Source organism: Megascapheus bottae, chromosome 4 (assembly GCF_031878675.1).
Source record: "Megascapheus bottae isolate mThoBot1 chromosome 4, mThoBot2.hap1, whole genome shotgun sequence".
In the NCBI taxonomy this organism is placed as follows: Eukaryota; Metazoa; Chordata; class Mammalia; order Rodentia; family Geomyidae; genus Megascapheus; species Megascapheus bottae.
The window spans coordinates 61031519-61056030 of record NC_143512.1 but is presented as its reverse complement, the minus strand read 5'-3'; the positions used below and the strand labels follow the sequence as shown (position 1 = coordinate 61056030).

At 38.0% G+C, this 24512-nt stretch overlaps 1 protein-coding gene across 3 annotated transcripts in view; it reads left to right on the top strand.

Annotated features, from left to right (window-relative positions):
- Ghr (growth hormone receptor) overlaps positions 1-24512 on the top strand; it is a 224989-nt gene that overhangs the window by 3516 nt on the left and 196961 nt on the right. The window contains exon 2 of one of the 3 annotated variants that reach the window (XM_090331991.1): positions 6568-6647. The exons of 1 other annotated variant lie outside the window; for it this stretch is intronic. In XM_090331991.1, coding sequence (XP_090188117.1) covers positions 6575-6647 — 73 coding nt within the window. In that variant the 5' untranslated portion in view covers positions 6568-6574. Of the gene's footprint in view, positions 1-6565; positions 6648-24512 lie in introns of those variants that run through there. One more of the 3 variants, XM_090331993.1, reaches the window with a different exon arrangement.

The following is a 24512-nucleotide window of genomic DNA, read 5'->3' as shown; positions in this document are numbered from 1 at the left end:
AACACTTTTCCATCACTGACTTATGAAAAATATCATGGTGATCAGATAAATAAGAGTTTTATATGCCGTGGGGATAGACCTTTAATTTGTCCCTGTTAAGAAATATCAACTAGAAAAAGAGAAAAATACAATAACTAGATGTAGAATATTCTGAAGATAGACAGATTTAAATTTTGTTGTAAGTAGGTAGTGATTATAATGTATTCCTTTCATAGATCTCTATGTGTCTGCTTCTCTGAACATGATTCAGTACCAGCTGTTAGTACTAACATTTATTGAAAGCTAGTTCTACCCAAGTCTCAGGGAACATGCCACCTGGCCCCGAGCAAGGTGAAAGTACACCAGACAGAAATTCTTCCTTGAGTTAGTAGGCTTTGGGGTACATACTACCTATGACTAAATCAACAACCCACCTTTCCTCAGGAGGTAAATGGCTTGCTAATATCACAGGGAAGTGTAAAGACCTCATTCCCCATTGAGTCATATCAGCATCAGCATGAACTTAGATCTTCATTCCATGTTTGTGTTCAGCCAGGGATCAGACAAATGCTCTGTTTCTCCTAATTAATCAAGTCTAAGCTGCCTTGGTAACAGGCAGCCAAGCTGGTTCTAGGTTGACAAGGTGTGGCTCTAGGCAAGCATTGGAAAGGGGGGGGTTGATTGATAGAAAGCATTATTACCTACTTGCAAATTAGCTCCTTACTTATTTTGCTCTTCTTTGAAAATCATAAGCTTTCCAGCGCTAAGGTATTTCTACATGAAACCTGTATTATCCAAGGCCTGCTATGACACCTATTCTTAGCCATTGATTTTTCTTTTCTGTGATTGCCTGGGGATTCCAAATTAAATTATGTGCTTCTCTTGTCACCCACTGAGAATCTGACCCTGCCACAAGACTCTTCCTTCAAAAAACAGTTATAGTGGATGATGGTGACACACTCATTTAGGTATGAAGGAAGAGAAGAGAGAGAGAGAGAGAGAGAGAGAGAGAGAGAGAGAGAGAGAGAGAGAGAGAGAGACAGAGAGAGAGAGAGAGAGAGAGAGAGAGACAGAGAGAGAGAGAGAGAGAGACAGAGAGAGAGAGAGAGAGAGAGAGAGAGAAGAGAGATAGAGGAGATAGAGGAGAGAGAGAGAAATAGACAGAGAATATCATCAGATAACTGACATTGATGGCTTCAGAAGTTCCTAGTTTATGAACAGACATTTGTTCAGGGCAAGTGGGCAATATTGGTCTTGAGCTTTCAGATAATTTTTTTTTGTGTATACACATGAATTCCCAGTGAAATTCCCCTTGCATTTTGGGTTTCATTCGTATGTAGCCGCTTCTTGGCTTTATTTGGGGATGAAGAAATAACCAATAATAAACTGTGTTTATTGAAGTTCAGAATTTGATCTCACAATTCTTTCCCATGTAAACTCCTCTTAAATTATAGTAGACCCCATCTTGTGAGACATGCAAAATTCCAGTTTGCAAAACAAAGTTCTGCTTTGATACAGGACAGATTTACATTAGTTTGATCTTATATGAAAGCTAAAAATTATATGTTAGGAAGCCTGGGTCTCCTCTAAGCTCTTTGTGTTGGGGGCTTTATAGCTTTTGCCAATTCAAATCTTTTGGGGCTCTGTATTTTTCATATGCTACAAGCAGCTCTTTGGACTATTAGGATTATTTTCCATGTCGATAGGTTCCACGAGAACAAGAAGGAATTTTTTTCCTTGCCAGTCATGGGGCTTGAACTCAGAATCTGAACACTTTCCCTGAGCTTCTTTTTGCTCAAGGCTAGCACTCTACCTCTTGAGCCAAAGTGCCACTCTGGCCTTTCCTATTTAAGTGGTACTGAAGAATTGTACCTGAGGCTTCATACATGCTAAGCAAGCACTCTTACCACTGAACCACACTACCAGCCCAAGAAATATAATTTTATTTGCATTGTCCTCTGTGGCTAATGGCTACACACAGAGCGAGTATGTGAAGAGTGTTAGTTGCTTCAGTGTGCAATGCTTTGGACATGGAGCTGCAGTTATATCATTTATTTAACTTATATAGCATCAAGCAATAATGTATGCTTGTTTTTAATTACCTTATTATCATTATTTTTGATTGGTTGCAGGGCTTGAACTTGGGACCTGGGTGCTGAGCTCTTTTGCTCAAAACTAGTGCTTTACCATTTTGAGCCACATCACCACATCAGGTTTACTTGTGGTTAATGGGAAATAAAAGTCTCATGGACTGTCCCCGTCTGGCTTTAAACTGCCATCCTCAGATCTCAGCTGAGTAGCTAGGATTACAGGTGTGAGCCACTAGAGCCCAGTTCCCTTATCACTTTTTTAAAAATCAACTGAGTAATCAGCAATTCCTATATGTTATTCTTACTATGCTCTCAGCTTTCATGCTGAGCAATATAACACAACTTGATCAGATGTAAAAATCTCTTGCTGAAGCACTTTCTTTTTGCTGCTTTGAGTGGCAAAAAAAATTCTATGATGGATAATAGACTCTTAAAAGAAAGATGACAGATGACAAAACTATTGTTGTTTAGTCTTAACTTCTTCCTTCAGTGCATCACACTTCTTTCTTCTTTCTTCTTCTCCCTCCACCTGCCTCCTATTCCTCCTCCTCTTCTGCCTCCTCCTCCTCTTCCTTCTCCTCCTCCTCCTCCTCCTCCTCCTTTTCCTCCTCTTCCTCTTCCTCTCCTCCTCCTCCTCCTTCCTCTTCCTCCTCCTCCTTCCTCCTCTTCTCCTTCCTCCTCTTCTCCTTCCTTCCTTCCTTCCTTCCTTCCTTCCTTCCTTCCTTCCTTCCTTCCTCCTCCTCCTCCTCTTCCTCTACCTCGTCCTCCTCCTCCTCCCCCCTCTTCTTCTTCTTCTTCTTCTTCTTCTTCTTCTTCTTCTTCTTCTTCTTCTTCTTCTTCTTCTTCTTCTTCTCCTCCTCCTCCTCCTCCTCCTCCTCCTCCTCCTCCTCCTCCTCCTCCTCCTCCTCCTCCTCCTCCTAGCTTGTACTTAGGGCCTAAACACTTTATCTGAGCTTATTTTGCCCAAGGCTACCATTCTACCAGTTGAGTCAGAGCCCTACTTCTGGCTTATTTTTTTCTGCTTATGTAGTACCGAGGAATTGAATGCAGGGCTTCATGCATGCTAGGTAAACACCCTACCACTATATCACTAAGCTATATTCCCAGTCCCCCTCCCCTTTTATATCAGTTAACAGCTCCTTTGGTAAAGTTCCAGTCCCACTTACTAATGATTCAGAACAGCAGTGATTTTGTCAAAATTACTGTGGTGTTAGTTTATGAGACTGATGCACTGCCTGCTGCGCTAAAAAGACACTAGGACTGGGCCAGGAGTTTGGCCTAGTGGTAGAGTGCTTGCCTAGCATGCACGAAGACCAGGGTTCGATTCCTCATTACTACATACATAGAAAAAAAAGCTGGAAGTGGTTCTGAGGCTCAAGTGGTAGAGCTCTATCCTTGAGAAAGTCCAAGGACAGTGCTCAGGCCCTAAACACAAGCCCAGGACTGGCAAAAAAAAAATTACTAGGACTGTTAGTTTAATTATTATCCAAACATACCTTCCAATACTCCATCTCAAAACCAGCAGATAATTTCTCCTATAGAGCCCTTAAAACTTCACTGCTTGGGTGCCGGGAGTTTGGCCTAGTGGTAGAGTGCTTGCCTGGCATGCACGAAGACCCTGGTTCGATTCCTTGGTATCACATATTTAGAAAAAGCCAGAAGTGGTGCTGAGGCTCAAGTGGTAGAGTTCTAGCCTTGAGAAAAATCCAAAGACGACTAGTCTTTTGCCTTAACTTCAAAAGACTATTATCATATTAAGATTTATAGCCATTTTTTTCTCTGAGCTATCATAGCAAGTAAAAGTGAATTATGGTCATTACAAAGCAGACTCATAGAGAGTTTTAAGTAGTTCTTTTTCTGTGCTTATTGAAACAAGAGGTCAAAAGTGATTTTTGTGGTGTGCAATGCAATAAGTGCATCTGGCTTTTATGGTGGCTGGTAAAAATTTCAGAAAGCTGATTTTTCTTGACACGGGTTATAAAACAGCTTTTGCTCTTGGATAGAAGGTTTGCTCAAAATCTTAATTCAAACTATGAACAGTTTCTCTGGCTGTCTTCAAGCTAGGTGATTATTATCCCCCCCAAAACTCCATTTGGCAAAGCAAAGTGAAACCAATCTCAAAGAACATATGTGAATGATAAGTTGAAGTAAGAGCTTCTTCCGTGGCTTCTTTCTTAATGGATAGAATAGTAGACCATTCTTCATAAGCAAGATAATGATTAATGAGGATCAAAGAAAGAAAAGAAACAACTTCATTTAAATTAGGGCGTTAGCATCTTATTTTACTTAGAGAACAAAATTGTGTTTTGTCATAGGGATTTGGTCAATATTTTATCAATAGCCAAGTATGTAGCAAAATAAATAACAATATTGAAGTGGTGGCAAGAGGTCTGTGTAGGCAAATGAAGATACCATCACCACCATCATCATCATCATCCAGTTTTCTTGATAATGGCACAAGAATAGGACAGAGGACAAATGCAGCAGAATAGAAGGCCCAAACCCACATACCCATAACCACCTAATATTTGATAAGAGAGCCAAAAAAACAAGTTGGAAGAAAGACAGCCTCTTTAACAAATGGTGCTAGAAAAACTGGCTATACACATGTAGAAAACCGAAGGTAGATCCTCATATATAATTCTGCACCAGAAGAATTACAAAGTGGATCAAAGATGTCAATGTGAAACCAGATACTTTGAAAATATTACAGGAAGGAGTAGAGGAAACACTTTTATGGCCAGAAGGCCATAAAAGAAATGAAGATCAGCCAAGCATGGTGGCTTACACCTGTAATCCTAGCTACTCAAGAGGCTAAGATCTGAGGATCGCTGTTCAAAGCCATCCTGGGCACTACAAAGCCTTGAGATCTTTATCTCCAATGAACCACTAGAAAACTGGAAGTGGGGCTATGGCTCAAGGGTATGAAAGTAGCCTTGAGCTAAAGAGCTCAGAGACAATGCCCAGGTCCAGAGCTTAAGTCTCATCACCCTCCCTCCCCCCCCAAAAATAAATGCAGATCAAAACAAAATGTTGTTTTCTACCACACCCCAGTTGCATTGGCCATTATCAAGAAAACTAGCAATAATAGTTGCTGGTGGGGATTTGGACAAAAGGGAACACTATTACACTGTTGGAGAGAATGTAAACTTGTTCAACCACTGGAAAGCAGTGTGGATATTTCTCAGAATAAACATAGAGCTTCCCATATGATTCTCAAGGAATTCCACTTTTGGGTATTTCCCCAAATGACCACAAGCCAGGCCATGCTAAAGCTATTGGCACAACCACATGCATTGCAGCATTATTTACCTAGCCAACCTGCTCCTCAGTGGAGAAATAGATCAGGAAAATTTGGTATATATACACAATGGAATTCCATGCTTCTATCAGAAAGAATGAGATTGTACCTTTCATAAGGAAATGGAAAGACTTAGATTGCATGGTTCCCCTCTTTTGTGGTAACTAGAATGTGCCTATTAATCAGCAATTAAACCCACTGTATAGAAAAAAATACACTGGGACATACAAGTTTCTAGACATTCACACAGTGGAAGGAAAAGCACTGGGAGAGAATGAGGGAAGGGGTAACCAGGTTCAAAAAGAAATATACTCATTATTCGAATTATGTAGTGGTATCCCCCCATACATCACCTTTTCAACAATAATAAAACATATTTTAAAATAATGCAAGCAGAGTAATATTGCTTCAGTTTAGTGTTGGCACTAAGACTTAATAAACTAGCTTCCAAAGGTGAATTCTGTTCACAGACTGAAACAAATTGAACAAGATGGAAGTATCTATATTTTGAATTTTCAGCTTTTTTTTTCAGAGATAAGATTGAACTCAAGGCCTTGCACTTGCTAGGCAAGTATTCTTTTATTGAGTTAAATCCTCAATCTCATACTTCTAATGTTTAATAAAGACTTAGTAGAACCATTTAGTCAGCCACATGTACCAGATGTGACATTTTCATTCTCAGTGCTTTGTTTGAATGCATTTTAGTATTTTTATTTATTCCTTTCATTGCATATAGGGCCTGTGAGAATTAATTATATATCGTCCAAAAAGTACTTTGAAAATTACTCTGGAAAATATGTTACATAATCAGTTTGGGATTTGTTTTGTTTAGTCCCTGCCCCCAAGATGTAAGTTTTGCCCAGCCAATAGTACTTTGGGTATCAATGGGAAACATCAAAGGCAAAACATGTATTTATTTTAAGTAATGTGTTCTCAGGAATGTGCTAGACACTGGGAAATGCAAACTCTTAAATATAGGACACAGTATGTAAGCTAGGAAGTTAGTACTTTATCAGTGTATGTGGTGTGATTGTTGGAGCAGTTAATACATGCATGTTATGAGGAAGGGTTCTACTATAGAACTCTACTTTTGGTATTCATTTAGTAGAAGAAATATGTACATTCTTTGAGAAAGGTTTCATGGGCAAAGTTGCTTCTACCATACAAATATAATCATTTCTTTTCAACTGTGGAAAGGTTGAAGATGTTTTGGCTAGGAGGCTGGAAATGGAGGATCAACAAGTACGCATGGAGCTCTGTGGGGTTCACGAGGACAGGTGAGTGGGAAGACTTTTTTCTTTTTTTGTGTGGGTCATGGGGCTTGAACTCGGCCTGGGCACTGTCCCTGAGCTCATCAGCTCAAGGCTACTGCCCTACCCTTGAGCCAAGCCCCACTTTTCATTTTCTAGAATTTAATTGGAGATAAGAATCTCAGGTCCTTTTGTGCCCAGGCTGGCTTTGAACCTCCATCCTCAGATCTCAGCCTCCTGACTAGCTAGGATTACATGAGTGAGCTGCCATGTCCAGCCTGCAGGAAGACTGATTTGCAATGGAAGCTTCCCCCATTTGCTTACGTGGATGGTGCACCGGGGCTCATTCCTTGGTCAGTGCATAGGAACTCATCCTGAGCCTAGTGCGGCTAAAGAGTGGTACTTGCTAAAGGGTGTTTCTGAATGTTACTTTCCAAACATCATTTTAACTCGGTTCTAAGACATCCTTCAGTACTATTCTAAGGGGTCAACTAAAGATGCCAACAGCATGATTTCCTTTTGAGCAAATATCTCTAATAGACCTTACAATGGAAGAATTAGCCTGGAAGGCCATTTTCTTGCCCCTACTTCCCTTCCTCATGCTAATATTGACAGCTGGTTCCTATCGCCACAGGGCTTCGTAGAACTTGAGATCATCCATCAAAGACTTTCACTTAAGGCTCTGCTTCCCTGCTAGGTAGCACATGGGAACATTTGGAAATATGGTCATTGTAATAACTGGAAAGAGTTATAAGCTTTCAGTGCACAGAGTCAGAAGTGTTAAGTGTTTGTAAGGCCAGAGGCAGTTCTACACAAGGAAAATATACATTGCTCTGATGTCAGTAGAGTCCTATTAAAATGTCTCGGTCCCACATCCCTACTTTATTTATAGATGAGGAAATCAGAGTCCTTTTAGAAGTGACAGTAACACATTTACATTGCAGTGTTTTGGTTTTTTTTTTTTTTTTTTGCTACATTCTTTGGGTGCCATCCCTTTAGCTTCTGTCCACAGGGAATATTAGTGTATTGCCAATACACTACAGAAGACTAAGTCATAGAGAAAATAGATTTCTTTTAGCTGTTAGAGCACACAAGTGACAGAACACATTTTGCTGGCAGAACTGAGCCCTTCGCCAGATCAGGGAATCATGTAACAGAAAATAGGGAGCACACATGTCATTTCTGGGTCTCTCGCTCTCTGCCTCTTTTTATAAAGCCAGAAGTATTCAGTCATGAGGTCCCACCCTGGTGATCTTATCTAATCTTAATCATCTCCCAAAGGCCTCATTGCTAAATATCATCGTTGATTCAACTTTCCACCCTTCTAACACTTCACAATAGGGATTAAATTTCAACACAGAAACCCTTGGGGGACACTCTTGAACTGCAGCAAAGCATGTTGTTGATAGCTGTCATTCATCAAGGAAGGTGATGGCTAGTTGTGCTAACTCTTGTATCTTGAGACACTTGATGTATTTGACCAGACATTCTTTCCACTGGGAACATAGACAAAGTTGCCATGAAGTAGGATTGGCAGATGGGTGCTGAGGTGTCAGCCTAAACCTAAAGATAGGTTGGCATTCAGAAAAGGACATGGAGTAGTTGTTGGAATCACATACATCTGGCTTCTCTAATTGGGGTTGAATCCAGCTCTCTCTATTTTTTCTTACTATCTTTATACACTTGCAAAATTAAAGTCTCTGGGCTTAATATGCAAAATTGAGGGTGGTGGCTTTTACTTCATCGGGGTTGCTGTACTTGAGACGAGTTGAAACTGTCCCTAACATGTACTGGACAAGGCTGGGAAGATTTCTTGTAATGCCCTTTTGAGAGTCTTCAAGAGTGAGTCTTCAACATAAAATGCCCACTTGATACTAATTACAGTTTCTTTTTCCTCCTCCTTCTTTTCAGGGACAATCAAATCAAATCAAGGTTTTGATGAGTCCCTGAAGTACCCATTTGTTATTGTTTTTTGTTTGTTTGTTTTGCCAGTCCTGGACCTTGAAATTAGGGCCTGAGCACTGTCCTTGGGCTTTTCCTCAAGGCTAGTGCTCTACCACTTGAGCTACATCACCACTTCCAGCTTTTCTATGTATGTGGTATGGAGGAATTGAACCTGGTCTTCATGCATGCTAGGCAAGCACTCTACCACTAGGCCAAACTCCTGGCCACCTGAAGTATCCATTTTATTTGAACTAGTGGAATTTCTCTTTTTTCAAGAGTGCTGCAAGCCAGAAATTACTTTTTGCTTGTGTGTGTGTGTGTGTATGTGTGTGTATGTGTGTGTGTGTATGTGTGTGTATGTGTGTGTGTGTGTATGTGTGTATGTGTATGTGTGTGTGTGTGTATGTGTGTGTGTGTGCGCGCGCGCGCGCACGCGCGTGCGTGTTTGACTTCCCAGTTATTATTGCTAGACTGCTGGTATAGAGCAAAAATATGGGGTACTATAATTGCATGATTATGAAATTATGAAGTTTGGATTTTAGAATCAATAATGACCATTGCTGTGATGTAGATACTTCTCAGAGAGACTTCTGTCTGCCAGTGATAGGACATTCATCTCAAGCAGTGGAAACATTTGGAAAGATAAGGGGTAATTAAAAGTTGCTCAGTAGAGTGAGAGGGCTTATGGTAAAAGATATTTCTGGATAAGGAATAGTCTAGGATGATCTTCTGTGAGGATAAAAAGAAATGTGTAGAAAGCTACACACAGAAGCCTAACATATTTTAATCCTTGACTTTGAGGAAATGTTCCGACATGGACTCATAGGCACATAATTAGCCAGTTATAGGAGAATGGTAAATTCATCTTTTTGTTAAAAGGGTAATTCTCCTGTGATTCTCCTAAACTTATACAATGAATAGTTGTAAAATAATAGAGATATTAATTAATGAGGGAAACTGAAAAGATATTATAACCATTTGAAAGAAGGGGGAAGGACCAGAACTATATACGTAAAGAAATATTAGAATAATTTTACAAAAACAGGTCTACTCATTCTACCAGACACAAATACTTTTGATTCTTACACAAATTATATATTATAGATATAATATTCCACATTCATGTCCATGTGTTAACTTCTAACTGCTCACAGCCATAAAATTGCCCAGTCAAACATAAAGACTTAGACCCTCCTATAAGACTGGCTAATCAATGAAGATCTCTTCATTCCATTGACAGAATATTTGGGAATCTCTGTAACCTTCTGGTCTTAAGTAGCTCTTTCTATCTTCATTATTTCATTGCTTACCAGGTGAGCCTAAACAACTACTCTGGTTATGAAAATTTGGTGAGATGAAATTCCTGTAATCTTGGGAGCTCCACAAATTTCCAGATGTGAACTTCCCTTTAAAAAAACTTTTGATTTGGTCATATTAAGTGAAGTAAGCCAGACAGAAAGGAACATAGGCTCAATGGTTCACTTGTAATAATTAGTACAAACCTAGGACTCTCCTAGCAGAGGACTACAATAGCTCAAAACCTGGATAAATCAAGCCATATAGGATGAGGTTAAATGAAAGGGTATTCAGGAAGTGGAAACAGAAGCTTTGTATTATGTGATTGTTATTCTTAAATATTTCTCTTTTCTTTGGTTGTCCTTTGTTTAATCTCATATTGTTACAGTATCTGACTTTGTTACCTGGTATATTGTATATATGTTAATTTGTTTATTTGAAATAGGAAAGGGAAGGGGGAAAACAAGATGATCGGGAGGGGTTGGGGAGAGGGAAATTTGCACAAAAACATGAGAGAGGTGTCAATATGTGAGAAGTGATGTACCCTCTATCTGGCAAATGTAACTGTGACCCCTCTATACATTACAATTCAAAAAGAACTTTTGATTTGGGGAAAATTTAAGCACAGACAAAGCAAAGAGGGTGGTGTTTTGAGTCTTTAGGTACCTACGACTCAGCTTTTTTTGTTTAAATAACTACATGGGCAGTACTTGATGGTTATAAAGATGCCACTTTATGAGAAAGTGCCATACTCTTCAGATCTAGGTTTTTATTTGTTTAGAAAAAGTGAGCAAATTATGCTTCAGAAAATGTTTCTTTAACCCACAACTGGAATAACCCTCTGACAACTATGTCATGATATAATAAAACCTTGTCTTATTTTCTTAATAGCATTTATCATTAATATAATTACTATTTATTCATTTTTCCCAGTTTTTAGCCCACCTCCATAACACCAATGGAGAGACTTTCTTGTCTTCTTCATTATATAGCCCCTAAAAATGCTCAGGAGATTTTAATTTAATGAATGAAGATTTTGTTGTATTCTTCCAAGTTTTTCTTTCCATTCCACATGTGTGGCTTTCATGTATCGATTACTTCTGTGTTAATAAGCCAATGAGATTCCCTCCTGGATGAACACTTTTTCTCAGGGACCAAAGAGTATAGGATTTCCTTGTAAATAGCTTTGAATTGTTACAACTAGTGGCTATCTTGCTACAGATATTTGAAAACTGTGGCAAGAGTGATATCTTGGTTTGGATTTCCCTAGAACCAGACCATGAGACAAGGATTCAAGGAAGAGGAGTTCATTTGAAACTGAAATAAGAAACCAGGCTGTACCTTTGGCAGTCTGAGCCTAACCTTTCTTGAAAGACTTGGCGAGCTTGGGAAAAGCATACATGTCAGAGTTCTCTCACCTCCAGTGAAAAAGCTTGAATGTTTTCATATTAACTCCCATTAGTCAAGGTAAAACAATCTCCAGATGTTAGACAGAACTGTCAGGCAACCCCCCCCCCCGAATTGTAGCAATTAAAAATAAGACAATGTAAAACACTAGGAATAAGGGGATGTAGCTGAAAAGGGGTAAAGTGCACTAGGCAAAAACATATGATGGGTTTATTAGGATCTAATTTTAGATTTATGAAAATACTGAAAAGAGTTTCTATATATCCTTTCCCTTGTTTCTCTTAATGCTAACATCCATAATCATTATATATTTCTAAAAACTAAGAGATTACCATTAAATACTATTAGATAAATTTGGGACTTGATCAAGGGTTTACCAGTGTTTCCACTAATGCCACTCTCAGGGGTGTAACATGTTGTGCCCCAGTTCAGTATAAAATATTGCATATAATTTGGCAATTAAAAAAAACACTATGCATGCATTATTTTATTTGGACCCCCTTCTATTGTTAAATTGATCTTGATTACTTACAAAATAAGTTGTATAAGCCAGGCGCTGGAGGCTCATGCCTGTAATTCTAGTTACTCAGGAGGCTAAGGTCTGAGGATTGTAGTTCAAAGCCAGCCCAGGCAGAAAAGGCCCTGTAAGATTCTTATCTCAAATAGCCACTCAAAAATTTAAAAAAAAAACTGGTAATGGTGCTATGGCTCAAATGGTAGAGCACTGGCCTTACGTGCAAAGAGGCTCAGGGGCAGTGCCCAGGCCCAAATTTAAGCCCCACAGTCAACAAAAAAGTAATTTCTATAAATGCAAACATGGTGATGTTAAGCCCATCACCATCACCATGGTGGAAATGGATTATGTCCTCCAAACGAATTAAAAACATTGTTCAAAAGATGAAGAAAAACAATATGTTTTCAGTACATAGTGTGTGACGTAGCCTCCGTCAATCGTTTAAGCAATACTCCTAATGCTATGATCACCTGGAATAAACTTAATGTTGAAAGTATGCCCTGAGCATCAGGTAAGAATTACGATTCCCAAAATGTGTCTAGAATTGTATATGTTTATCACAACTCGTTCTTGCTAACTGTATGGCACATTGTCTATGAAATTCAGACAACTGAGGGAATAAGACACAAGTCAGCTAATTTTCTTGTCCAGGGATCCACAGATATTAACAGTGCTGTTGTAGCTTCTTCTCCTTACTCTTATTATGATATACTCAGTGACTCTCATAATTTGCCACATGCTCAATCCCTATCCAGATGACTTTCTTCTAGGAGGAGATTTTTTTTCCAAACATTTCCAAAAATCTATTGTAAAATCTTGAAATTTTTCACTTTATTATTATATTATTAACTTTACGTAGTTGTACAAAGGAGTTGCCATTTAACTGTTTATGAATACAATGCGTCTTGATTGATGTTATTTTTTAAAAAAATTATGTCTTATCAGACTTCCATGGTTTTGAATTTGTGAATTCTTTTCAATGCTAACTTTATATTTGTAAAGCTGGTTATCTTTTTTTTTTTTTTTTTTGCCAGTCCTGGGCTTGAGCTCAGGGCCTGAGCACTGTCCTTGGACTTTCTCAAGGCTAGAGCTCTACCACTTGAGCCTGAGCACCACTTCCGGCTTTTTTCTATGTATGTGGTACCGAGGAATCGAACCTGGGTCTTCATGCATGCTAGGCAAGCACTTTAACCACTAGGCCAAACTCCTGGCCCAAAGCTGGTTATCTTTTGAATATGATAACAGCCATATAAATTCATCCAAAGCTCTTCGGAAAGTCAGCCATAGTCCATTAAATAATGTTTGATACAGGGCCAATAATATTTATGAAAGTGAAGAGCTTCAAAGGGCATGGAATTTATGTAATAATTTGAAGTATTTTATTATTTTATAAAGTTTTTGAATATGAATAGGTGACCTCCATTTCTCAGTACTTTCTTGGTGACAGCTTTTCAACTGAATAGAAAAGTCATTGAAATATTTGACTAATCTTTGTATTTGCAGTGGCCCGTCTGAAAATTATCTCTCGTTACCTTGGAATTTAGGGCATGGAGTTCATAAGCAAAATTTTTTGTAAATTGTTTGAGCTTTAACTCTGGGAAGATAAACTTGGATACCTCAGGTAATTAATGCTGAAATTCCTTTAACCTCCAATTCTAAATTTAGTAAGAAACTACGTGTGTGTGTGTGTGTGTGTGTGTGTGTGTGTGTGTGTGTGTGTGTGTTTGCTTTGATTATAAGTGCTGGAAGTCCAGAGTTACTATCCAATAATTCAAAATCTATGTAAAACACAAATTTGTGTGCATTTTATCAGAATATTTACTTTCAAAGTTACAAAGAAACTCTCCTGTGAAAATGCTCTTTTTTTCCTTAAAAGGAATATGTAGATACTTTTAAATAAGTATTCCTTTTAAATGGAGGTATAGCCTATACAGTCAGGTGCCTGCTTAGCAACCACCAGGCTCTACTATATGCAAACCCTAGTTCTACCAAAACAAAGACATGATCTTTTCAGATTTTTATATTTCAAACATTGCATATTTTAAGGGTGAAGATATCACTTTTTAGAATAGTTTAACTAAACGATTTCATGATTTTAAATTGGCAATATTAGGATTTGAATTCAGGGCTTGTACTCACTGGGCAGTTCCTGTGCCACTGAGCCATGTCTCCAGTCTCTTTTTGGTATTGGTTGTTTTTTGAGATAAGGTCCAACTAATCTGCTTATTTTATGTCATAGTTGAGATAAGTAGCATATATTTTTCTGTCCAGGCTGGTCTGGAACTTCCATCCTTCCAATCTCAGTCTCCCACATGGCTTAAGATGAGAGACACAAACTACGACACCCAGCTGTGGATGGAGGAGGGGCTCTTGTGGAGTTTTCCATCTGGTCTATCCTTGAACCTGTTCTTCCTCTTCTTAGCCAGCTAGGATTACAGACATGAGCCACTGCCACCCAGCTGAGATAATTTCTTTTATTTATTTGGTTTCATCAACTTGTCATATTCTTAAACCATGACCTTTGATCTGTTATATATGCATTGACAGGCATGATGTGTAAATGCAAATTTGTAAACTATACCTCATTTGTTCCCATAAGGTATCATAGAGTGTCCAGAAGGTAGACACAGGCTGTCTGTGTTATTTGTCTTCATTCTTGCATAGCATTATGCTTTCAATGATTATATACTTAGGGCATCTGAGAAGATTTAAGCTGAAGAGACAATTTCTTTAACCCCCCCCCCCAAACGAAGCAAAAATGTTTGAAACTTCTGTGTATTTCTGTCTGTTCCTCTGATTTCTAAATGAAAGAACCATATTAACTTTTCTATGTGTACATTTTAGACTTACTTTTGAAACTACTAGATTATAAGCACTTCCAGGGCAAAGAGCTGTGTACACTATACTCAGCAGGCACTCAAGTCATCCATTTAACCAATTACTGCTATGTAGTTCACATTATGGGAGTGTTTAGGATGACTAGCATTAGTCCTAACTCTACTTTAGCAAGAACCAGTTCCTTTCTTCAGGTTGTACATGGCAAAGCTCATGAGCCACATTACTATGTATCTGGTGAAACTATGACAGATACAGATTAAATAATGTGCAAGCAGACCCACAACCAGCTTGCAGAGTCAGGATTCAACAGACATTCCTAATTCTAAATGCATCTTACTTTAGTGTTTCCAACAACTACTGATTATATAGTTATCTGATTCTTTGTCTCTCATCCCTTCAAGAAGGGGAGCTTAATTTCCCCTCATGCAGCGTATGGGCTAAACTTGAGACTCAATTCTAAAGAATGGAGAAAAGTAGGGATGAAGATGTGAGGCTGAAGACTAACTAGGTCATTCCTGAGGTTTCTGTCTTTATTCATCTGTCTACTATATCTATGGATCACTCACTCTTGAGGGGAATTAGCTGACGTGTTTAGTTGTCCTTCATAGAGGCCCACAGGAAAAGGAATGAAGGTATTCTAATAGCCAGTCTTATATGGGAGCTGAAGCCCTTTATCCAGTAGCCTGTATCACTGAAGCCTCTTATTAACAAATAGCATGAGAGTAAGCTTGTAAGTTTCAGCCCCCAACCAATATCTAGACTGCAGCCTCACAAAAGACAGCAAGCAGGAACCACCAGAATAAGCGAGAGTCCTAACTCTAGAAAGTAAGATACAAAATACTGGTTGTTTTAAATTGCTAGATGTCCAGTTAATTTGTCAAGGAGTCATATATAACCAATGTAGTATAATACTACCTTTGTCATTTTTTAAAAAAGAAAATTATCTCAATTAAAAAGTTTAGAACCTTAAACATTGATGGAACAAGAGGAAACTTTTAAGAAAAAAACAGCTACCACTTTTCAGTAGTAAAATATTAATGCCCGATGAATATAATAGTTTTTAAGACATCTTTATGATTTGTAAACCAAAGGATAATTATTTTTAAAATACTTGATTTCAGCTAGCTGCTCATGCCTATAACCCTAGCTACTCAGGAGGCTGAGATCTGAAGGTCACAGTTAAAGCTAAACCTGGACAGAAAAGTCTGTGAGATTCTTATCTCCATTTAACTACCATAAATCCAGAAGTGGAGCTGTGACTTAAGTGGTAGAGTGCTAGACTTGAGGGTGGGAGGGAAAGCTCAGAGATATCACGTAGGTTCTGAATTCAAGCTACAAGGCCACAGGACCATCATACACAGAAGAAAAAAGCAGATTTCATAAAGAAGGATCTTAATAATAATAACATTTCTGAAAGTATCATTCTAAACTTATTTTTTAAATCCTCTTGGGAATAATTAGGATGTAAGTTGGTATTTGGTAAGTTATCACCCATAATCTTAAGTTGTCAGAAACATGCTTGCTCTTTCCTTGATTTAAAGAGGTATATAAACCAAAGTTGAATTTTAACTCTTCCCTAGTGGTTTCTTTCAACTTTTCTAAGGGGTCCTGTGAGCTCATAGGTCAAGGCATTTCTTGGTTTACTTTGCCCTTACAAGTTGCATTAACTTTGCTTTATGGCCACTTGCAGTTTAATAAATGACTTGGACTTTGATTATTATCTTTAATGCTTGAGTCCAGGAATTTGCATAAGACTTAGGAATAAAAGACTGACGAGTCATCCAAAGACGACTTTTTAATTTTTTTTTGCTTGATTTGGGTCTAGGGCTAGGTACTGAATTTGGAGCATTTTAAATTCTTATGAAGGTTTTATTAGCTTGTCTTTTTGTAAACAACAATAACAAACATAACTGTGACATTTTCTTGTACATCTACAAAGTGATTCATGAAGTTGATGGGGCTAGTTCTTAGTTAGTATTTAGAATAAATGTAAAGTAGAAATATTCTGGTTTTCTTTTGTCTCCAAGTTAGAGAACATAGATGAGATCCTCTGGTCCTTACCATTTAGTGCTATTTGCTCTGTGTAACTTATATTAAGTTCTCAAAGCCATTTTTCATATTGAACTGATCTCACTAGTGGTATATGTTTGTTCTTAATTCATGAGATTTTGTTGTAGAGGTAGATAAGAATTAATATTGATATTGAGGGTGTAAATTTCCATCAGTACTTCATTACTTCTTGTTTTATTTGTTCACTGACTCTCTCTCTCTCTCTCTCTCTCTCTCTCTCTCTCTCACACACACACACACACACACACACACACACAACAACAACAACACATACATACACACATTAATTTAACAGATATTTATCAAACACGTAGACTTTGCCCAGCAGAGCAGATGATGGGGTATAATAATAAGCATCCAGGGGCTGGGAGCATAGCCTAGAGGTAGATTGCTTGTCTAGCATGCACAAAACCCTGGGTTCGGTTCCTTGATTCCACATACACAGAAAAAGCAGGTAGTGGCACTGGGGCTCAGGTAGCAGAGTACTAGCCTTGAGTGAAGAGTGTCCACGGAGAGTGCCCAGGCCCTGAGTTCAAGCCCCAGGACTGGGAAATTTAAAATCTAAAGGAATAAAAGTGAGGCAAAATATAACATTCTGAATACAGGTTATCTACCTACGAAGATACCCAGTGGTTGTAAAAATAGAGAACAGCCAGTTTGAATTTCAGATAGTTTGTTTTGTCAGCTGAAAAAGAACACAATTCGAAAAACTAAATAGAGCATGATCTTGTGTAGAATATACATAAAGTAATATTTGATCACATACAGGGATATTATGATACCACCAAGCAGACACATAACCATCATACTACAGGTTTATAGCAACTCAATTTAAAAGCAATTAAAACAATCAATGTCATTATGTGTTGAGTGCTTGATAAATATTAGATGCTAGGCAGGCTATACAAGTGGTTTCTTTGGAGGATGGTCAGATTCTCAAACACACACGCACAAACACACACACACACCTACACACACACACACACACACCTACACACATGTGTATGCGTGTTTCCTTATTTAAGTTATATTTTATCGTCAGGGTAATGTATAGAGGGGTTACAGTTACATTCATCAGCTAGTGGGTATATTACTTCTCTTTTTTTGTACATTACTTCTTGAACATTGATACTCCTTCCCTGGAACATTGATACTCCTTCCCATATTTTTCTCCCACTTTCTCTCTCCTACCCCTTCCCAGTCATCTTGTTTTTCCCCTTGCCTTCCTTATTTCAAATAAACAAATAAACATATACACAATATTCCAGGTAACAAAGTCATATATAGTAACAACATGAGATGAACCATACGGGGGGAAAGAAAGAAAAAAGAAAAACTTCACATAATACATTAAGAACACCAGTCACAAAGATAAACCTCTTGTTTCCATAGTTTTGTGCACATAGAAAGCCAGCACAATTCCCAGAACCAGTGACAAAAGACATCATAATGATATGCCTTGTGTAGCACAAAGCTATAAGCAAATGACAGCAGATATAAACAGTAACTACAGGGCCCAGGACTCTGTTTTCATTTAACCATCTGGCCTAGAACAGAAACAACAGCCTCAACAGCTTTAGTCTCCTTTAAGTTTCAGCTCTTCATTGACATATTAAATAGCTGTCATTTGAACTACTTCCTTGAAAATCATCTTACTGTCTGTGGATTGATGTTTAGATTCCTGCATTTGGCTTTATGAATCCAAACTGTTGTTCCATCTGTATTTTCTGTTGAGCTTTAAAGAGAACTCCTTTGCTCTTAAAATATTGCATCTGGTTGCTTCTGCCAACTGACTTTTGCTTATGTAATTTCTTCAAAGTGGCATTTTTCCTTGTTGTTTTTTTCACTCACTTATGTTGCTTATTACATGAGAGTGAGTTCAAATACACAAAAAGGTTAACTCCACAGTTTCTACTCTCATCCCTTCCCTTCCTCTATCTTTGTCCAGCCAATACTTTATTGGCCCATTTGCTAAAGCTTTCTCATACAATGTTTTTTGTGGGCATTGTCTTATTGTATAGGGCCCAGATTTAGGATCTGTGTTTACAGTCTCCCTATATCCTTGCTATAGAAATTTAGCTCTCTGTAAGCAATTGTTGAGAATATACTTTTTCTTAAACAAGAATACATTTAACATTCCAATCTTTGTATGAGTTTTTAATTTTTAATTTGTTATTTTTTCCTATATTAGCTTCAGTACTTAGCCATGTGTTAGACTGTGTACATTCAGTAATAAATAATTGGCAGATCTATTCTGTTTGGGATCCAGGGTTTTTTGAATGCTTTCAGACCAAGAAGAATTGGTTTGATAAGCTCTGATGGCACAAGTTTCAAAAGCATTGCTGCTAATGTACATTATGAAGAAACTATTGGATCTCTTAAAATCCAGAAAATAGAAAAATGAATCAATCTTGAGAAAGAGTTAGTGATGGAATTGTGCCATCATCAAGGTCTAAAGTATTGGTGATAAAGTAAATAGAAAAAAATTCCTCTTTGGGAGTATCCATAGCTAGTTTTGGACACTAAACAACAGTGTGAACATATCATTCAGCTAAGAAAATGACTTGGTGATTTAATAGGAATTCTTTTGTCTTGTTGACTTTTTATTTTATAAACTTGGCACAACAGTGGTTTTCCCTAGCCTTCATCTCTGTTCATACATTTTCTGAAAATATTCTTGATTTCTCTTGATTTACAACCCTCAGTTTTGGGATTTCTCAATTTAAAGTTCCTTGATATCTGAGGGTCGCATCTTCTGATTGAAAATCAGGTACCTGTGTTTAATCCGCATTTACTTATGAGTCACACACAATGCAGAACACAGATCATCTCATTTAAGCTCAGGGTACTTTGGAGAGGAAAAAAAAATGTTGTTGCTTCGATTTTCTTAATGTATTTGGAAGTCCTTACTTCATGATGATAGTTCTTCCAATAGAAGCCCGATGGAATCCCTCTTCTAGTACCCCAGTTAGAGAGACCCATGACAATAGAATGGTTGAGGGCAGAACTGCCCAGGAAGTTCATCTTCATCCTCTTCTTTTCTGTGACTATGGCAGCACCAGAAGTTATTTGAGCTCAGCAAACCTGTGTTCCATGTTGAGTGATTGCGTGGACCAAGCACTAGGGACGTGATGAAGCCCTAACATGGGCTCTGGGGGTAGAAATGTACTCATGATGGATGAGTAATGGTTCAGATTGAGGCAGCAAGGACTGGCCATATCTGATGGACAGTTTTTCCTGAAGATGATGAACTTCTTAGCCAATTCTGGAAAGTTCTGGAATAATTTTTTTGAGTCAGGGTCTTACTGTGTCATCCATACTGGCCTCAAAGCCATGGCCTTCCTGCCTTAGCTTTCTGAGGGCTGGGGTTACTGGTATGTGTTATCACATCCCTCTAAGTTGGGAAAGTTCTTTAAGCAGCAGAGAAAAAGGGAAAGGCATTTCTTGAAAGTACTGGTCTGAGGACCATAGTCTATTGGACCTAGGGGTATAAAAAAGCATCAACCTTTGCTGGGGGAATGACATATGGTTTGAAGTGACTGCACAGTGCTTGATACTGGGCTAGAAAAGTAGCAGGAATCATATTAGATCAGGAGTCTTGGATTTCTTCAGAGGATCAGTTGGTACTACTAGAATTTCTTACATCACTGAGTGCATGATCAGATTTTCTAATGGATAAAGTAATTCATACTATAAAGAAGAGGGAAATTTCAGTTATACTGATTGACCCATAAGGAAAGTGGATTTTCTTCATTGTTGTTCTATAATAAACCAAACAATTAATAATTTGTCTTACTCTTACACAATGAGCAGGATCTTGCCAACGTTTTCAATGATGAAAGCAAGCCCTAGTGTTTATCAGGAAATTATATATATATAAGCATAATGCTATATATATGCATATATAAAAGCATAATGCTATATATATGTATATATACATATATATGGGTAGTTATCTCTATGGTGAGAGAAGATGGAATTTTAAAGTTCTGTCACATTCAGTTGAGATAATAGAATATTTGAACTATAGTTGTTGATGTTCAGCTCCTAAGATAATAAATACTCTAAGCTAGTGGCAGTAAAGATATTGACATAAAAGAATTTTCTTTTCATTTTAGTGATGTTTCAAGGGAAAGAGAAATATTCACCTAAGTGAGTTAGTTCTTGTGTGTTACGTCTTTGCTACTTTAGAGATAGATCCATTTGTCAACAGTGAACTGAGCAGGCCTTCCCCTTAGACAGCTGAGATATCATTTATTTCCCTCTGAAGTGGATCTGTTTACTGGCATCTCTCTGTACAATGTCAACAATTGAGATTCCATGGAACTGTTTACCTATCTTATATAGAAATACCGATTAAGTATTTATTGAGGTCCAAGGAGTGTATACTGATAAGGGGAAGATAGACAAGTCCCTTCTCTTTGTGGGGTTAACAATCCAATGTACACATAAAAATCACCAGATTAAGAGAAAGGTGTCTTGGGTGTCTGGTCTGGCAGACCAGAGTAATATTTCAACTAGACATCTAAAATTTTTTGTATGCCTATGTTCCTGGTATGGTACTTTATTTTAAGCTCATCTCCCCCCCTACACACACACACACACACACACACACACACACACACACACTTTAAGGAAACTGAGTAATGACAGGTCAGAATAAAGAAAGGGCAGAAAAAGAACTCAGCAGACCAACAGGCTTTTGTCAGGAGTGAAGCATGAGAAGGGCAATCAAGTCTCCTTCAACCTAGCTGAAGGAAGAAAGGCTCACTGACGTTACAACTAGGGTCTCTAAATATTGGGCAGAACGAGTGCATTTGTTGGGAGCACAGATGGAAACAGAGAGAGATGGAAGTGGGATGGGTGAGCAATAAAATAACATTTTGACTGAGGAGTGTCAAGGTTTCAGCAGAGTCTGTGTTCATCAGACATGGCCTTGGCTCTCTTCCAAGGTTGCTGGGAGTGCCGGGAGGGGGGAGGGGGGTTGTCATTCAACAGATCTGCAGCAAGGCCTGTTCTTTGGAGGTCAGGGAGAAGGTGGGTGTTTTCGGTGAAGTCACTTTTCATCATACACACCCATTTTCAACTTCTTTGGAAAACTGATTCAATTCGACAACCCATTGGACTCATACTTCTGAGTTACAGTAAAAAGTCAGTGAAGTCATTCAGCGTCTACATTCTCACTTGCTTCATTCATTGCCTCTCTGATCTTTTAAGGCTTTATCGGAAACCCTTTCTGAAACTGAACTGAATGGTCAAGTCTCTAATTGCTTGAATTACATGTTGTCAAAATAGGGGTGGGGGGGAGGAGGGACCCTATGGTAAACAAATTGCAACTGTATGTATTTGCTTAGCTCTCAAAATCAAAGAGAAATTAATCTTTGAAGATGGAAAACTCCTAAGGTCCAGGACCAGAGGAGCTGCAGCTCATTAGTAGCAGAACTTCACAGACTGTTGTGCCAGGGACACTGCTTATTTAAGAGGGAGGGGACGGAAGAGGATTTAATTCACTTTCTGAGGATTTTTAATTAGGCTTCTCCACACATGTACTTCTTTCCTTCCTGTTTGGGAGTTGTATCGTTAATTGGGAAGTAACTGGTTTTACTCAAAGAGCATAGAAATGATTATCAGAGATTTGCTGACTTGCTCCTTGACTTGCTGTGGGTAGACTGAGATTTTGTACCTCCTTTGCTTTATGAATTTCATCCTCATAGTTCTCCTTTGGGAAAGGCTGCTGTGTGGGGTTTTTTGACAGCTGATTGGTATGGAATCTCATGTATTTGAATTCACAGGATTTTACATATTGAAAATGTGCACTTGAATTTTGTGACCCTTTTATCCATATTGAATAATCTTTTTATTAGGCTTTGTGCTATTTAAAAATCCACTATCAAATTGTGATATGTTTTATATTTATATTTATATAGTGGAAATAATAAAAAAATATTTATTGACAAATTGGTGTGTCATACATGTTCCTGATGGCTTATGTAAATATCTAACTTATTCCTCACAGCTATCCTATGAACTAGGCTGTGAGCTAGGTGTTATTATTACTTATGTTATTCAGGTAAGGATCACTGAATCTCAAAGCAGTTATTTCATTTCCCATGTTTCAAAGCTAGGGCAAAAGAGAGCTATTAACTCGTGTAAATAAACCTCTTTGGCTGTGTTTGTTTGTTCATTTTGCCAGTCTTGGGGCTTAGACTCAGGGTCTATGTGTATGATACTGAGAAATCAAACCCAGGGCTTCATACATGCTATGCAAGCCCTCTACCACTAGGCCACGCTCCCAGCCCCTTTGTTGTTTTTTTTGTAAATCGAAGTGGATATATTTTTGACCAAGATAAAGTAGACTGTTATGTCAAATATTCTTTTCCAAGTTCTTCTAATTACTTAGTGGATATGTTTTTATTGTCTTCAGAAGTTGTCTACACATAAGGAATTACAAATCTCTATAAAATATCAAAATGCTTCAGCTTACCTCCACCTATTCTCTACAACACTCTCAATGCCATTAATTTCAGAAAACAAAATGGCATCAGTAGTTTAAGTAAACTACTTATTAGTCATGTCTTCCTGGTCCTATCTGTTCCCTTCTAGAAAAGAATGGAAATGTTAGTAAAAAACTAACCTAGGTGCACAAAGATAATTTCATGATTAAATGTGGTAATACATGAAAACATGTTTCATATCTGAGGTACATTTATTGGGATTCATAATGTAAGATGGGCATTCTTTAGACTATAGACAACTGTCTAGTGATTTTTTCCATTTAAGAGATTTAATCCTATTACGTTTTAGAGTGACTGAACAATTCTTATGATTACTTTATTTTTGAAACCTCTGCTTACAGTTAATTTCTTTCTTCTACTTGTTAATGGTAGTCCCTTTCTGTGTTTTCTCTAATTCTTCTGCGATTCTAATTCTAGCAAGCTCTTTCGAGTGAAATGAGTAAAGTAATGCATTGCTTTCCCTTACTGAAGCCATTCTGATTTTTTCATTGCTGAAGGGTTGCTCATATGTGTGCCCCACCTCTTCGATAAGTTGGCCCAGAAAGTGAATTTCTTCTCTAGCTCATGCTTGCCAGTAAAAGATTTGTTAGGTGGTAGGGGAAATGACAACTCCTCACCAGTTTAGGGATCCAGTTTCAGGATCGACACTCTCCTTCATTGCCAAGAAGGAAAATGAAAGGACAGAGATGACTATAAGAGAAGTCCTAGAGAGAGAGGTAGTTCTGACCCGAGAGAACAGTTTTCTTTGAAAGTAGGGACCATGAAAGAAGCAAGCAGTATTCAATAATTCTATGTACATGTGTCAGTGGTGGGAATATGTGTGTTTATGATCACATGACTATATTGGGAAGACCTTCAAATTCAGAAAGTATAAGATTGAAATATCAGCACTTCCTTTTCATATTGAAAAGATGCATTAACCGTCTTATTGATGTGGAAAATCACAATTGAAATATTATACTACTCAAATTAAGAATTTTTTTTTACCAATCCTGAGGCTTGAACTCAGGGCCTGAGCACTGTCCTTGGGCTTTTTCCTCAAGGTTAGCACTCTGCCACTTGAGCCACAGCACCATTTCTGGCTTTTTCTATATATGTGGTACTGAGGAATCGAACCCAGGTCTTCATGCATGCTAGGCAAGCATTCTGTCACTAGGCCAAGCTCCTGGCCCTCAAATTAAGATTTAAATGGAAATTAACATGCTATCTTACAAGCTTTTGAAAAATAAAACAAAAAATCATAAAATAATAACTTATCTTCAACATTTCAAGAATAAATTCATAAAAATTAAAGGAAGATATGATTTT